Raw genomic sequence first — 16991 nt, forward strand, 5'->3', positions numbered from 1 at the left:
ATTTCCAAATTTGAATATGATAATGACGTTTTCTTTGAGTTTCACCCTACTGTTTTCTATGTGAGGGGTGAATAAACATGCAAGGGAGGAATTTAGGATGAAATTATGAGATGGGCCAAGCTACTTATATTTGAAACTAACAAGTTTCTAACAGGTAATTAAACCACAAAATAATAGAGGATATGGTTTAATTTCACTAATTTCAAAATTTTCATGTCCTAAAAAGTAATTAAATAAAAAAAGTTAGATACAAGACTTAATTCATTTAACATTAAAACTGATAATGTATTAAAAATAATTAAACCAAGAAATTTTAGGAGGCCAGGACTTAATTTTAATAGTTTTATAACTTTTAAGTGTTTAAAATACAATTGAACCATAAAAATTAGGGTGGGCCATGTCCCCCTCCGCCCTCCACATGGTTCCACCGTCGTAAACATGACAAATATTGTTGACTGTGACATTAAAATGTGGGTTGTTATGTTTTACACTCACATCCTTGGATCCGTTAGCTTCTCTTCTGCATACAGACTCGTATGATCTTCAAACTCCATTTTGATTTTGACATCAAAGACTTGGGCATCCATTAATAAAAGTTCCTCGTATAAATGACTAATTTCGTTGTTGCTCTTTTCTCATATTCAAGATTCTTTACTTATTTGCATTAGTGGGTTACTTTAGGAAGTTGATTACCCACTTTAAAGGGTGGTTTGAGTGGGTAGTTGTCAATTGATATTTTTATCTCTCTATCACTCCTATAAAAGAGATAGTTCCTCTCCCTAATTGAAGATATAATGGATGGTTTCTATATTTTATTCTTGAAAAATATTTTGTTGAATAGAGCACCACAAACGAATTTCACTTCTTCATTTCGAGCGTACGAGATTTGAAAGATAAATAGTTGTAAATGGATATTAAAAAATAATAATAAAAAGTACTCGTACCCAAAAATTTTAAAGTCAAAGTCAACGCAAAATGAAAATGAAATAGCAATTCCCATTTAACCAATAAACCAGAGGTCCGGTGTGATTATTTAATTTGGTTACCTACATTTCTTTTGTTTTCTTTTGACTGATTAAACTATTCATATTATTAATTAAGTTTAATATAAAAATAAGTGTTTAAACTATACTATTTTTCGTGGTGTTTAAATTTTTTGATCAATCCAAGTCCATAACGTTACAAATGTTATCACATTAGGTCTATTTTTTTAATTTGACTTATTATTTAATTTTTTTTAATTAGACTTGACAATTTTAAGTTGATAAATTTTCGAATCGAATACCATTTTACGTATTAAGATTAGAGTCGACCTTAATACTACTTATACTCAACTATACTTGTTTACAGCCCAACTTGCGTAGATCCGTCATTATGTCTAAAAATAAGCATATGCTTATTGCTTGCGAATAAAATTAAACGTAGTAATTAGTTTGTTGTGTACAATCCAAACAGAGTGGTACCGATGCATTCAAAGCAGATGCACAAGAGCACGTCCAACCAACTCTCACAAATCTCACCTACCTTTTGCTAATTTATGCCCGTTCTTTATAGGGATGACAATTTTTTCCATCTAATAGTTTTCTATTTAATCTAATCTAACTGAAACTAATTTTTAATTGATAATTAAGATATTTCCATGCATTGACATTATCACAAAGAATCCAAATCACCAAGTCCTAATCCATAGAGATATTCAGACATTATACTGAAAAGTGCAAAAAGTTCGATTCGAGAATCAATTAAGCAGTGAAAAATAAATTGAAGATAGAGTATGCCATTAGAATTGAAGGAGGCGTGTTAGATCACCATGGTACATCAATGTCGGTTAATAAATTCTTTCGATTATTAATTATTATTTTAATTAATGACAACATGGTATATTTTTTATATATATTATTATTATTTCATGAAAAAACACGTTCTCTTCTATCTTATAATGCATGTCCCTATAGTTATCTTCAAGTTTAGATGACAATAGAAATACAAATGAAGTGTAACAATAATATTTTCATATAATATTTATAACTTGTATTAAATTTTTCGAGTCCAACAAGATAGCTCAATTTTATTTATTAAAATTTCAAGATCAAATTACAATTGTTTGGGGGAGGGAGGGAATTCTTTATCGGGATGAATGTATCGAGGTAAACTACACATTTAGTAAATTAATTATCTATTTTTTATTTTAGTCATTTGAATTTTATTTTTTTAAATCATATTTAATATTTAGTTTAAAATTTATTTTTTTCACCCACTGATAAAAAATTAATAGTGATACTGAGGTATTACCATAAGATAATGTTACATCATCATTAAAAAAATAAAAATACCGTGTCAACATTATGTTAATTATTTAACGGCGAGTGATTAAAATGAAACCAAACTATAACGTTAGGTATGCTTTTGAAAAATAAAAAATTAGGTGAGTAAACGGAACAAAATATTAGTTAGGATACTAAACATGTAGTTGACCCTTAATATTAACGTGTACTTCCCAAAACTACATAAACGCGTTTTCTCCTTTTTGACCAAATCTGATTTTTTGTTGCAGTTCATTACAGTCGCTTCCTTTGCCTAAATTTCTTCCCTTTCATATTGATTTTGAACAGGAAATTTCCCCACCGTCGGTCTTCCCTGCCATTTAATCTACCAACTTCTTCAACCCTTTCTCTTTCCTTCTTCCTTTTATGATTGAATACCAGAAATAAATTGTTTACATTCTCAAATTCTGAAGCTTAAGTTCGCAAACGTCCGATGATTTAAACCACAACGAAGGGTCTGTGAGAACTCCCTGCATTCAGAGTCATGGGCCATTGCTGCAGCAAAAACGTCTCCGCAGCTGACAATGAAACCACCTCCACCGCTAAACAATCCCAACCGCCACCTATTCCGGCTCCGTCCACCCCATCCGTCGAGACCTTTTCTTACTCCGTTAGTCCATTTTCCAGTCCACTTCCTGCCGGAGTCGCGCCGTCTCCATCCCCGGCTAGAACGCCGGGGAGGAAGTTCAGGTGGCCGTTGCCGCCTCCTTCTCCTGCGAAGCCGATCATGACCGCCTTAATGAGACGAAAAGGGCCCAACAAAGCGGCGCCGGTGGAAGGGACAATCCCCGAGGACGGGGAAAGAGCGGTGCTAGATAAGAATTTCGGGTACGGAAAGAACTTGGGGGCTAAATTTGAGCTCGGGAAGGAGGTGGGACGAGGGCATTTCGGTCACACTTGCTTGGCCAAGGGAAAGAAAGGAGAGCTAAAGGGACAGTCGGTGGCCGTTAAGATCATTTCTAAAGCTAAGGTGTGTCGTTTTTTATTTGTGCTTTGTTTTTTTTCCCACAATTAGTTTTCTATGTTCAATGGTTCATGTTACTAAGAGGCAGAAATTATAGTTTCCATTGTTAGAATATATTGAATCATTTGAAACTGCATTTTGAGTCAAATAGATTTCATTACAATTTACAATGGTGACTATGATGAGAATAATATATTGAAGTTAAATCTTCAGAATTTGGATACACTGCTAACGGAAGTAAGATCTTATGTTAGGGTCAAACTTTTAAAATTTTAGGAGAGATTAACTTTTTGAAATTCTAGGGGGACTCAGATATATTATTAATTAAAAATATAAAGAAAATATTTAACATATATGACAATTTTAAATTTTCGGGGGGCGACTGCCCCCAGCGGCTCCCGCTCGGTCCATCCCTGATTGCGAAGATGGGAAAGTACCAAAAAAGAGAAATTGGGACATTCAATGTATGCGTGGTTAGTTATGAATAACTTGGGATTGGCTCAAGTTTTGTTCCATCGACAATGGATCCGACTATCTGGAGTTAACCTCACCTCACCCTTCATTTCCGGAATGCTATGCTAGCAACCGATTGCTGCAATTATAGCTTTTTTCTTCATGCTTTTTAGCTTACATTTTATTTTTAGACAAAATATACATCATTCAAGAATGGTTAGTGGTTTTGAGAAGAACAGGAAGCTGACTGGATGTTATTATTTGGCAGATGACCACAGCAATATCAGTTGAAGATGTTCGGCGGGAGGTCAAAATACTGAAAGCCTTATCCGGTCATAAGCACATGATCAAATTCCATGATGTTTTTGAGGATACTAATAATGTCTATATCGTCATGGAGTATGTTACACGTCTGTTCTTGCTACGTTTATTTTCAGATCTCTTATTATTTGTAGTAGTCCTTTCTCAATTTTTAAGTTTAATCCTTTTGCCAACCATGCATGTTCGATACCTTTTCATAATTGAAGCGTTGATTGAACTGAAGCATTGTGCCAGAATATTGAATAATATGAATCATGCATATAATTTAGCCACAATATCAAATAATAAGCAGCATGCATATGAATATATCTTTAAGCTAATATGTAGTTGGTCTGGGCATGCTTCCAACACTTAATTACTGTAAAATATTCTTTTGTTGTCAGATTATGTGAAGGTGGAGAACTACTTGACAGAATTTTGTCTAGGTATTGAAGGACTGCCTTATTCTAATGTACTGTCTTAAGGCAATCTTAACCTCATCGTTAAAAATCATGTTTCAAATTGTTCCTTTGTTGCAGAGGTGGTAGATACACTGAAGGAGATGCTAAAAACATAATTGTGCAAATTTTAAGCGTAGTTGCCTTTTGCCACCTTCAAGGGGTTGTGCACCGTGATCTGAAACCAGAGGTATGGCATAGACGAATATGATAATTCAATTTTAATTTAGTTCTATGCTGCATTTTTTTGTTAATATGTGGCACAATATTTCTTGTTGGATCCAGTTCTAGTCATTTACCAATTATTTACTCTAATGTGGTCTGTTTTGCAGAATTTTCTTTTTACCACAAGAGACGAGGATGCCCCAATGAAAATTATTGATTTTGGCTTATCTGACTTTACTAGGTCAGGTAAGAGTTAATTGCCTTCTGCCATATTTGCATAAAATTTTGCCTTCCCTTCATCAAATGTTCTTTCAATCTCACACCGACATAATTCTCTGAATCTTGTAATAGACAACTCCCCTCCCCCTCCAAATCATATATTTATCAACAATTTTGTTTGAACACAAAGGCATCAGTTTTCATTCATTTGCAGATTACCGTCTCAATGATATTGTTGGCAGTGCATACTATGTTGCACCAGAAGTACTACATAGATCTTACAGTGTTGAAGCTGATATGTGGAGTATTGGTGTCATAACTTATATATTGTTGTGTGGAAGCCGACCTTTCTGGGCTAGAACTGAATCAGGAATTTTTCGTTCTGTGCTCAGAGCTGATCCTAACTATGATGATTCACCTTGGCCTTCTGTATCATCAGAAGCCAAAGATTTTGTGAAAAGGCTTCTGAACAAAGATCACAGGAAAAGAATGACTGCTTCTCAAGCTTTAGGTAAGTCATATTTCAAAATGCTATATTTCGATTATGACATTATCTATAAGCAGCTTTTAGAATTTATGCTCCGTCTCTCTCTCTCATGCTATAAAATGTTTGCAACTTCAGTTTAAAGTAGCTATAATGAAATTATATATAATCTTGGAAACTAATAAGGACCTCTATACTGTCAGCTCATCCATGGTTACAAGATGAAAATTGTGCCGTGCCTTTGGATATTTTGATCTACAAGTTAGTCAAGTCATATATTCGTGCCACCCCTTTCAAACGAGCAGCACAAAAGGTAGTTTACCGGTTCCTTTAATCAACAATGAGACAAATTATCGTAAAATAATGTAGTATCTGAAAAGGAAAAAGTTTGATTCGGCAAACTGGCTAATGCTTCTTTTATGCAGGCAAGCATTTGATAATATGATTGCACGGGTTCCTCTCTAGCATTCTTTTCTAATGTTTTGTTATGGCTTCATTTTTCTGATTGCAGGCACTTTCGAAAGCTTTACCAGATGATGCACTTGTGTATCTTATGACGCAATTTAGGCTTTTAGAACCGAAGGATGGATGCGTGTCCCTCAGTAATTTTAAAGCTGTTAGTTCTTGGTTTTATTACTTTACTTCTTTCCGTAGCTGCATTCTAGTTTTTAGCACATTGCTTTCAGTTTGATATATCCATCTACTCTTTGCAGTAATTTCTCATGACCATCATTCTGAAAAATTGCAGGCTCTAATGAGGAATAAAACTGATGCCATGCAGGAATCAATAATTTTTGACATTATAAATGTGGTGAGATATCTTTTTTAACGTTCCCGTGGCTCGTATATATATTTTTTATTGTAGAGTGAATAGCACCACTTATTTTAACGTGTGTAGCGTGGTTCTAGATATGTTTGTTTTCCGTCATTAAAGATTTATAGCACAATTATGGCACACGAGTTTTTGCGTGATCTGAGAGTAAGAGGATTTTTATTCTGATACATGTTCCGTCATTAATTTGTTTTGGAACACTGATAGCAAAGCCGCACACAGATAATATTCGATTCCTCGAATTGCATATATGATTTCTCAGGGTTTTTGTGATGTATTTTAAAATTTGATCATGTAGTATAATGCTGACAATTTCAATTTTTATTTTAAGATGGAACCACTGTATTACAAAGCGATGGACTTCGAGGAGTTCTGTGCCGCCGCAATCAGTGCACACCAGCTCGAAGCACTTGAAGAATGGGAGAGTATTGCAAGCAAAGCCTTTGAGTATTTTGAACAAGAAGGAAACAAGGTCATTTCAGTGGAGGAATTGGCACTGGTATGCCGCTCATATGTTATTTTCCCCCCATATAAATCCATGGCATTCCTGTATGTTGAGCTCCCGAACTCGGATTTTGTTGCTATCGGTTTTCGTTTTTGTTGCAGGAACTAAATCTGGGACCATCAGCTCACTCTTTGCTTAGAGATTGGATAAGATATTCAGATGGAAAACTGAGCTTCCTTGGGTATATGAAATTTTTACATGGAGTGACAATTCGAGGTTCTAATACAAGACGACGGTAGCATTTTAAGACTGAACATAAGATTTTTTTAAATCAAATTTTAACCAAAAATATGATTTGAGTATTCTTTTCATTTGGAATTGAAAGTATAGGTGTTGTAGGTATACAAGGATAAGATTGAATTCGTGCTAGTTTGTTTATATTTTTTTTATTAATTTAGGGTGATTATAAGTGTTAGTATATGTTTTAAAGACTCTAAATTATTTGACGATGAACATTCAAATATCCTACAGTTCCTAGTGCTCGAATTTGGAAACTTTAGGAATAAGAATCATTTCTTTAACAACTAAGGTTGTTCGGTTCATGCGTTTATTTTTTTTAGAGGTGTTTAAATTTTCAAAATATAATTTATGTCATGGTTGAAATTTATTATATATATTCAAATAATTAAGTAATCAATTAATTAAATACAAAAAAGAAATTAAAATCCGTTAATCCATCAAAATTATTTCATAAAAAAGTATATATTATAATTATTAATTAATCTCAACGGAGAACGAATAGTTGGATTAATTTATTAGTTAAAAAAAGTTGAAACCCGACTTCATATGTCCCTCCAAATTTTCCATGAAAAATGTTTATATTTAATTATTTATTAATCTCACCAGAGAATAGATAGTGTTAGATATTGACAAAAAAATTTAATTAGAAATAAAATTGTATTGTTGTTATTATTCAATTATTTAAAGATTATTTGATGGTTACGTTCAGTCGAAGATAATGTTAGATTATTTACTTCTGAAAATAAAGAGTATGTTTTAACTTTTAAAATTATAAAATAAAATTATTTTATAGGGATGTATTTTTTTTTCATAGACTAAAACTTTTGTGAGTTATTGTAGAGATGAGTTTTGTAGGATGCTAGATAAGTGTTTAGGAATAAATCGAATTTTGAGATATATATATTACGTTTTTGAGATACATAAATATCACATATTTGTGCTAATTAATAACATTATACAAATGGAGGTCCCAAATTCTCGATGTTAAATGCAATAGAGCAACAAAATCAAGAATTTAATCATTTACCTCCCTTCCTCTTTTTTTCTTTCTTTCTTTAGATTTTACTGACCCAATCAATTTTTTCTTCTTTGATTTTGTTTAGCTAATGGCGACATCGATTTTAATACTGATTGTCGATCGCCGGTTCTCTTTTCACTTTGTTTCTTTCTTAATTTTTTAATAAGAATAATTTTGCATTTGTGACTTGTTTATCTTTGCCTTTGTGACACATTTATTTTTGTCTTTATGACATGTTTTTCTCCTTCTTTGTGGCACGTTTTTCATCTTTTTTTTGGTCGTTTGACCGTTCTTTTTATTTTATGTTTTCTCAGGGTTGGATTTAACGACGCCACGACTGATCAAGATGATGCTTATTTGTAATCAAGTTGATCTTCCCTACTATGGACCCTCAAATTGAATTTGGATATGCGATTTTACGTTCGTAGATAGTTTCTCATGACACCCGGCTCTAATTTGCAGTTCTAACTTCTCAGTGGTCTTTCAATAGATTAATCCTCTCTTATAGTTCGTTTGCCGATGCAGTTATATTTACTTGTATCTATTTTTGTTTGAGTCTTTTTGGTTGAGTTTTTAACATTTTCCATGTATGTCTTGATATAATCTAAAGTGACTAATTTCAATTAGAAAAATGTCCAAATTATGTATTTAGTTTACGTGGTTAGTTGTAAACTCTTATTATAATTTTGGATATTCATTTTTAATAAGACTAACTATTTCTATTAAAAAATTAATTAATTCAAAGTAACGAAATTTAACCTTTGACTAAAAAATATTCAAATTTTGAAAAGAATAAAATTGTTGCTCTAAATTAGAGGATTCTAATGCCCATTAATGTACGAGGAGTCCATAGGTTAACATATTTAGGGATTATTTCCAGAATTAGAGGGCATTAATGTTCTTTAATGTATGATGGATTATCATACCATTTGCCATTTCTGAGTGTTTTTAATCACTATAAATATATTAAAACTAACAATATCAATACATTGTAGGTCTAATTTTTCACTCCAGAAATGACTTTATCCTTTAATTTTCTAAATTCAAAAGTGTTGCTTTTTCTTTTATGCGACATTATTATTTCGACCCCATTTTTCATTTTCTACTTCGAATCCCACTGGTCTGACCATACGGGTAGATGTGGATGATTCTCCGAGCTCTCCTCTGCATGGTGTTCAAAATCTGACTATGAATGAATATTAGAGATTGATAAAAGTTTCGAATGCTAGAGCCAATTATTTGAATCTAATTTTGAGTTCGAGTACAACGATACTTCCCGATAATATTCGAGTACCATTATTACTAGAGAATTCATGGTATGCCGCAGAGTTTACGATAGGAAGCCAAGGGCACCGAGTGAAATTGATTATGGACACCGGAGGTGGTTTAATATGGACACGATGCCAGCCTTGCTTGAATTGTTTCCCTCAAAACCTTCCCTCCTCGAGCATCTACCACTTATGCTACACTTCCTTGTGAACATCATCTATGCAAAACCCGGGTAAAAACTACAATTGTGTAGACGGCGTATGTCGTTACGCCGTTAACTACGCCATTGGCACCTTCACTAGAGGCGTTTTATACACGGGATTTTAATGTCGTGTTCGGTTGCTCTAACGATAGTGGTAATATTTTTTTTTCAGAACACTGAGATTTCAGGTGTATTTGGAGTAAGCCTCTCCCCGGAATCGATGGCGAGACAGTTCTCGACCGAAACTCACTCTCGATCCTCCTACTGTTTGGCCCCTTTTTCCGGCACAGTTCTCCCTCCACTTGTTCTAAGGTTTGGAGAAGACATTTCAAAGTTTCCACCGGGACACCTTCAATCAACATTGATCATGCAATCACCGACGCATCCACCATGCGCGGGTTCAATTCCCGTCGTTCGCCCATTTTTTTTAATATTTTAATTTTAAATATTTAATTATTTAATATATATTATCTATTATCTATTTTTTGTTTTTGTAAAGACGAAAAAAGAAATTTTCTCTCCTATTTACTACGACGACGAAGAATCAAATTATCGTTATATTTATTATTTTTCTACTTTTTCCAAGTGCAGGATACCCCAAGGGGTTGCGGGTTTTTTTCTACTAATTGGAACCCTCCCTTCACCACGCCAAACAAATATTATTACTACTTACAATTGTTGGATAGAAGTGTCAGCGATTATCGTATCGGATTTCCTCTGCCCACTTTCCAGTTCAGGGAAAGCAGTGTCAGTGATTTTTTAATAGACTCCAGAGCTTTGTTCACTTTCATCGATCCCGGCCAAAACTTAATTGGAGCCGATGCATATGAGAGGGTAATGTCAACGTTTGTTGCTTATTATGGGTCGAGAGGTCTTCAAAAATGGCCCAGAAAAGGGCCGGGATCATTCGATGTGTGTTATGAAACCCAAAATTGTTATAACGATTTTTCATCTTTAACATTCCATTTCAACGGAGCCGATTACACGGTTGATGAAAGATACGTGAATGTGTTCTTGCAAGGCCATTTCTGCGTAGGAAACTAAGGGCAGCCTCCAAATCTGCACTTGGAGCATGGCATCAACAAAACAAACGTATCATTCATGATGAATTGTTCGGTGAACTTCAATTTGCTGATGAAAATTGTGCCAATGATGTTGCTTGATTCTTTAATACGTTCCTTTGTTTTCTTAATTCATCTTCTTTCTTTCTTTCTCAAATCAACTGATGTGAGATTTATCAATCCTATAAGAAATTTGATTGAATTTTCAAACAAGCTTTTCACTGGCCTTGAAGTTCAAAGATGTAAAAAAGGGCTTTAGCTATAGTCTAACAAACCCCTCCTCGATTAGTTCCCCAGAGTGACAAGCAGCAGCTCCCTTTGTTCATTCAGTTCCAACACCACAAAATTAGGTTGTTGCCTTTGCTTCTTAATCTTCTCCCGCCACATGTCGATTCCAATCGTTAGAAGAAGCTCTTCTCGAACAGGTAGGTATGGTGGTCTCCTTGCACGCAATTTCAAGTTGTTCGCGGTTGTTAGATTTTATCAATAGTTCATCTCGGCCCCTGAATTTGAATATGACATTCATTTGTCGAAACATATTCCGAAGCCCGCGAATAGGAAATAAAAACATTTCAGTCGAGATTAGTGAGTTTTGGAAAAAATTTCGGTGAAACAACCATCAAATTCGGACTTAACGTGTCAAAGAGAGTCTTTCGGTACAGTTTGAGATCAAACAACCGCCGGTTTTGAAGATTGACAGTGATTATTTTAAAAAATTTACTAAAAAATATTATTTTATTATTTATTTTAAACTATTTTAAAAAATTAATAAATTAAAAAAATTAAAAATACAATAAATAAAATAGGAGAGAAAATAAAATTTATTTACTAAAAAAAGAAATAAGAAGGTTTGAATTTGAATCATGGAAACACAAGGGATAACCAATTTTTCAAATCTTTTTATCGATTACTATTTTAATCATATATTATTAATGATATGCTCTAGAGATGTCAATTAAGAGCTTTTAACTTATGAGAAAGGGAAAATGTCAACTGAGAACTTCTAACCATATGCTTTAAAGATTGTTAACGATTATTTCAACAATTTAATCATTACCTTTGGTTACCAAAATAATTATTTGAGCATTGTTAAGTTATCTCTAATATATTTTCTTTTTAAAATTTCGGTTAACAATACATATCTTAATATACCTTGTAGAAACAACTACTCAAATAGATTAATAATATATATCTTGTAGACTCAACTACCCAAATCTAAATATTTTAAGAGAATGTACAATACTATCTTTAACCAATAATTAAGAGAATGTACAATACTATCTTTAACCAATAAGACGTTTTTTCACTCGGTTTCTTGTAATTCAAGAAGAATAAATAAATTTGTATACAAAAATACATCATACATAATCTTGTCACTTAAATAGCTAGCTAACTAACTAGCCATTAATTACACATTTTCCCTCATTTTATGTGGAAAAAGAATAATTTGCTCTATGCGACTGGAAAACAAAAACAAAATTTTAAACAACATGATAATAATAATTATTATAATAATAAAATAACAATAATTATAACAATGATAAATAAGAAGATGAAGAAGAAAAGATAGGGAATTTATGGCTGTAAGATTGAATCATAGAAGAAAAGCCATTTATGCAACGTAACGTATCCCTGAAAGTTGTCTGCTTCAAATATTTATACAGTAACAGTAGCACCGACCCCATCCTCCGCATGCGGAGTTGCTGACGAGCTTTCACGTTGAGATTTCTCCGGGAGAGGTTGTTGTGCTCCTCCGCATATGGCGTTCAAGGAGTCAGCGATCGGTTTAATGACCAAAATTCCCTCACCGACCACCGCACAGGCGAATGTGGTAAGGAACACAGATATAGCAAGTCCGTCGTGTGTGGACTTGTCCGGCGTCCAAAACGCAGACAACCCCATAAGCAAAATTTGCAACGGCAAACTAATGAGGATGGTGAAACTGAGTACATAGACTCGAAACTTGAGCGATTTGTTGATTACGTGGGAGACAACTTTCCAGAACGATAACAAGAATGAAAATATGAAAATAACTCCAAAAATGCCGAACAAGACGGTACTTATGAAAGGGTACGCACACAAAATTTCGGCGTCGCCACCCTGACCCTGGTCGATTTCGAAGAGGAACCAACAACGATTAAAAAGTTTCCGGAAACGCAGCTCGGAACCAGCGAGGAAGACGAAGTAAACTTGTAAAAGGAAAAGAGGAAGACACGAGGCGAAGACGTAGAAAACGCTGAAGAAACCATTAGGGGTTGTTTTTTTAACCGAGACATCGAGCAAGAAGAGAAGGATTACGAGGAAACCAGGCTCGAAGAACCCTAAAGAGAGAACCAGGTGGAGTTTACAGAAGTTAGCCTGTTCCGGAGGCGCTAGCTTCGGGAACATAGGATGAAGATAAACGCGTCGGAACAAGGGGAGACGAATGACTTCAGTTAAACCCCAAAACGCGACGAAGACGACGAAAAGGAATCGAACAGTCCAAAGAGAGTTGAAGTTCTGCAAGTGACGGGAACTCCTTGATTTAAAACGGATGAGTAATATGAAGCAGATGCAGAAAAGTGAGAAACCAAGGAGTGCAGCAATGAAGGTGACGAAGAAGGATTCGACGGCGGATTTGAGGAATGGTAGGGGTGAAAAAAATATCATGGCACACACGTACGTGACTATAAGCGGCGGCGGCGGCGATCATAAACAGAAAGAATAACCCAAGGCATAATTGGGTGGTGGTCGGAAGGGGTGTTGGGGGAGAGAATAAGGGTTGATGATTTCTCTCCCCTTTTCCCAACCGGCGGGGGAAGAAGCCGGTGAGCTCAACTTGATCAGATCTTTTTGGGTTCGTCGGATCATAAAGGAATTGACAAGTTTTTTGTGGTGACATGCAATGGCTGCTTTAATTTCGGCTCATTTCTGGTTGTTCAAGTTATTTTAGGGCATCTACACAATTTCAGGCTCATTTAATACCTTCTTCAATTTTCGTAAGCAAATTAATTAGAATGATGTCAGCGGTTTTATAGGAATTTTCATGGATACTTACCACTGCTTTCCATATATTTTATAGCAATTTCTTCTACAGCCTTTTTCCCCATTATACATGTATAACGTAAAATACTTTAATTTTATATGGATTTAATACAGTTGAATAAATGAAAATAGATAGTTGAAATTAATTCTATGTTCTTTTTTCAATGAATATATTCTCATTTTCTATTGTTAATCTCAGTCATAGATTTTCACTCATCCAACGGTTATGATCCACTTACACAATGTAAAACTCTTTAGTTTTATACAGATTTAGAATCGTTGAATGAGTAAAAATATATTTTTTCCATCTTGTTCACCCTACCTATTATTTTTCTTCATCTTGGTCACCCAATGTGAAGTACCTCCAACTATTATTTTTCTTTCGTCTTCGTCACCCAGTTATTTTTTGTTTCAAAATCATATCAAATGTTACGTTTTAGATTCATTTGGGTCACCTACCGTTAAAAAATTAACGACGAGCATGTAATTTTCAAGCTCGACTCGAACTATAAACTATGAATTGAAGCTCGAAAAAACTTGAAATAAAAAAAATCTTAAACTTAACTTAGTTGAAGCTCAAACTAGAACTTAAACTTGAATCTTAAGTACATAAAAATCTTATATTGTATTTTTTTTAAAATCAACACATAAATATTAATATTATTAATAATTTAATATTTAAAAAAACAAGATTTTAATATATTATTTTTTCTAGTAGAACATCAAATAACTAGTTTTAACTTATTAAAAACTCGAATGAAACTCAAGTTAAATTAAATATTTATCAAACTTTAATTAAATCAATTTCAAATAACTCAATCTACAAGGTATCATTTACATCCTTTAACAACGTCTATAAACAGGCAGCGCGTCTATATACAGGCATTGAAATTATGTGATGTGGGGCAAGGCAAGGCAAGGCGTCATCTTGTTAAAAGTTTCAAAGTTTGGCAACCAACTTTGGAAAATGTTTTTTTTCAAAGTTTGGTAAATGTTTCTTTGAAAAATGTTTTTCAAAGTTTGATAAAATTTTGGTAGATGTTTGTTGAAAATAGGAATGGGTAAATTCACTTTAGTCATTGCACTTTAGGGTATTTTCAAAGATTAGTCCCTAAGTTTCTACTATAAATACCCTTACCCATTTAGCTTCAAAATTATCCCAAAACATTTCTTTCTTCCTATACTAGAGAGCTTTCTTGTGAGTAGTGAGTGTTTTGTAAACACCTGTAAATTTTCTCTCTTAGTAAAAGATCTGCAGCAGCCCGGAGACGTAAGCACAATTGGCTGAACTCCGTTATCAATTTTCGGGTATTATTTTTCCGCTTTTATTTCGCATTCTCACTAATCTGGTTATAGGGAAATTACTTGTACTCGGTTTATTTTCCTAACAACTGGTAATCAGAGCTTTTGGTTGTGAATTTTGCCAAATTTTCTGCGAGGTTACTATTCATTACTATTCACGTGAATAGTGAATTTCGTGAATAGTGAAATTCGGTCGGCGATACGAGTTTGTCGACGGTGGTGTTCTAATACACGGTGATTCGAAAGAATTTTCGGAAACGATCCAAACGAAGCCAGATTCGAGTGGGAGCGATGGCTGCAGACGAAGGGAAGGTGAAAATTGAAAAGTTCGATGGTGCGGACTTTGGCTTTTGGAAGATGCAGATTGAAGATTTTTTGTACCAGAAAAATCTATATCAAACTCTCTCAAGAAAGCAACCAGAGGGCATGAAGGATGAAGATTGGGCTCTTCTCGACAGACAAGCCCTCGGAGTTATCCGACTGACGTTATCCCGCAATGTTGCTTTTAACATAGCAAAGGAAAAGACCACGGCGGGTCTTATGGCGGCTTTCTCCAGTATGTACGAGAAGCCATCGGCCTCAAACAAAGTTCATTTGATGAGGCGATTATTCAATTTGCGGATGGCGGAAGGGGCATCGGTGGCACAACACCTAAATGAACTCAACACAATCACAACCCAGTTGAGTTCAGTGGAAATTGAGTTCGATGATGAAGTTCGAGCTTTAATTCTCTTATCATCTCTACCAGACAGTTGGAATGCTACTGTTACAGAAGTCAGCAGTTCGTCGGGAAACAGCAAATTAAAATTCGACGATGTTCGGGATCTGGTATTGAGTGAAGAAATTCGACGAAGAGAATCGGGTGAAGCATCAACCTCCTCAGCCTTACACACGGAGTCTAAAGGGAGAACTTCAGAAAGAAATTCAAATCGTGGCAGATCAAAATCTAGAAGGGGCAAATCAAGAACAGGAAATAAAGATTTTACATGTTATAATTGCGGCAAAAAGGGTCACTTCAAAAGAGATTGCCGAGCACCGAAGAAAAATACCGGCGCACAGGAATCTGCCAACATGACGGAGGAGACAGGTGATGCCATGATTTTAAGCGTCAACAGTCCGATTGAATCATGGATCTTGGATTCAGGGGCATCTTTCCACTCCACCCCATGCCGAGAAATCATGGAGAACTATGTCAGTGGTGATTTTGGGAAGGTTCATCTAGCTGATGATGAAACCTTGAAGATCGTCGGAAAAGGAGACATCCGACTAAAGCTGCCAAACCAGACCACCTGGAAGCTGACAGGAGTGAGACATATTCCTGGCCTCAAAAGAAATCTGATTTCTGTTGGGCAGCTTGATGGAGAAGGATATAGTACAACTTTTTCAGGCTGTGAATGGAAGATTACCAAAGGAGCACTCGTCATTGCTCGTGGTAAGAAGACCGGTACTCTCTATGTAACCTCAAATTTAGAGAATATTATTACAGTAGCAGATCCTGATGGAAAATCAAACCTATGGCACCAAAGGCTCGGCCATATGAGCGAGAAAGGAATGAAGATACTTCTGTCAAAAGGGAAGCTGCCGGATCTAAAGAATGTAGATGTCGGACTATGCGAGGATTGCATCTTTGGAAAACAAAAGAAAGTCAGTTTTACAAAGATTGGCAAGACTCCCAAGGCAGAAAGGTTAGAATTGGTTCATACTGATGTATGGGGACCATCCCCTGTTCCATCTCTTGCAGGCTCACTATATTATGTCACCTTCATCGATGATTCAACAAGGAAGGTGTGGGTTTATTTTCTGAAGAAGAAATCAGAAGTCTTTGATACCTTCAGAAAATGGAAGGCCATGGTGGAAAATGAGACTGGTTTGAAAGTCAAGCGGTTGAGGTTTGACAATGGAGGAGAGTACAGAGACAGTAGTTTCAGAGATTTCTGCGCAAACAATGGGATTAAGATGGAGACAACAGTTCCCATAACACCGCAGCAGAATGGCGTAGCAGAGCGCATGAACATAACTCTGAATGAACGTGCCAGAAGCATGAGGATACATGTCGGATTGCCCAAATTTCTATGGGCTGAAGCTATCAACACTGCAGCTTACTTGATCAACCGTGGGCCCTCAGTTCCTTTGGATGGCGGAATACCAGAGGAAGCTTGGAGCAAGAAAGA

At 35.1% G+C, this 16991-nt stretch overlaps 2 protein-coding genes across 3 annotated transcripts; one reads left to right on the forward strand and one right to left on the reverse strand.

Moving 5' to 3' along the window:
• The first annotated feature begins 2741 nt into the window (after positions 1–2741).
• LOC120117328 (CDPK-related kinase 4-like) lies at positions 2742–6993 on the forward strand. 2 transcript variants are annotated; one of them, XM_039137616.1, is made up of 11 exons: positions 2742–3294; positions 4010–4140; positions 4446–4487; positions 4581–4689; positions 4832–4910; positions 5098–5394; positions 5571–5680; positions 5879–5983; positions 6116–6178; positions 6531–6698; positions 6806–6993. In XM_039137616.1, the coding sequence occupies exons 1-11, from the start codon at positions 2809–2811 to the stop codon at positions 6941–6943; spliced, it is 1728 nt and encodes a 575-aa protein (XP_038993547.1). In that variant the 5' UTR covers positions 2742–2808; the 3' UTR covers positions 6944–6993. The 2 variants fall into 2 exon arrangements, with proteins under 2 accessions (XP_038993547.1, XP_038993548.1); XM_039137617.1 differs by having other exon boundaries at positions 3231–3307; positions 4009–4140.
• A 5140-nt stretch (positions 6994–12133) lies between these two features.
• Positions 12134–13398, reverse strand: LOC120117329. Its single transcript, XM_039137618.1, has one exon. It carries the CDS (start codon positions 13141–13143, stop codon positions 12151–12153), a length of 993 nt encoding a protein of 330 aa, XP_038993549.1. The 5' UTR covers positions 13144–13398; the 3' UTR covers positions 12134–12150.
• Between the last annotated feature and the right edge of the window lie 3593 nt (positions 13399–16991).

The sequence above is a fragment of the Hibiscus syriacus genome, unplaced genomic scaffold (assembly GCF_006381635.1).
Source record: "Hibiscus syriacus cultivar Baekdansim isolate YM2019G1 unplaced genomic scaffold, ASM638163v2 tig00110319_pilon, whole genome shotgun sequence".
Taxonomy (NCBI): Eukaryota; Viridiplantae; Streptophyta; class Magnoliopsida; order Malvales; family Malvaceae; genus Hibiscus; species Hibiscus syriacus.

What these genes read in the sequence shown, in the direction of transcription:
- LOC120117328 (XM_039137616.1), top strand. Translation starts at nt 2,809, where the DNA reads ATGGGCCATTGCTGCAGCAAAAACGTCTCCGCAGCTGACAATGAAACC. An exon ending in GACTGCTTCTCAAGCTTTAG is followed by an intron (nt 5,395 to 5,570) that starts GTAAGTCATATT and finishes CTATACTGTCAG; the next exon opens with CTCATCCATGGTTACAAGAT. An exon ending in CCCTCAGTAATTTTAAAGCT is followed by an intron (nt 5,984 to 6,115) that starts GTTAGTTCTTGG and finishes GAAAAATTGCAG; the next exon opens with GCTCTAATGAGGAATAAAAC.
- LOC120117329 (XM_039137618.1), bottom strand. Translation starts at nt 13,143, where the DNA reads ATGATATTTTTTTCACCCCTACCATTCCTCAAATCCGCCGTCGAATCC.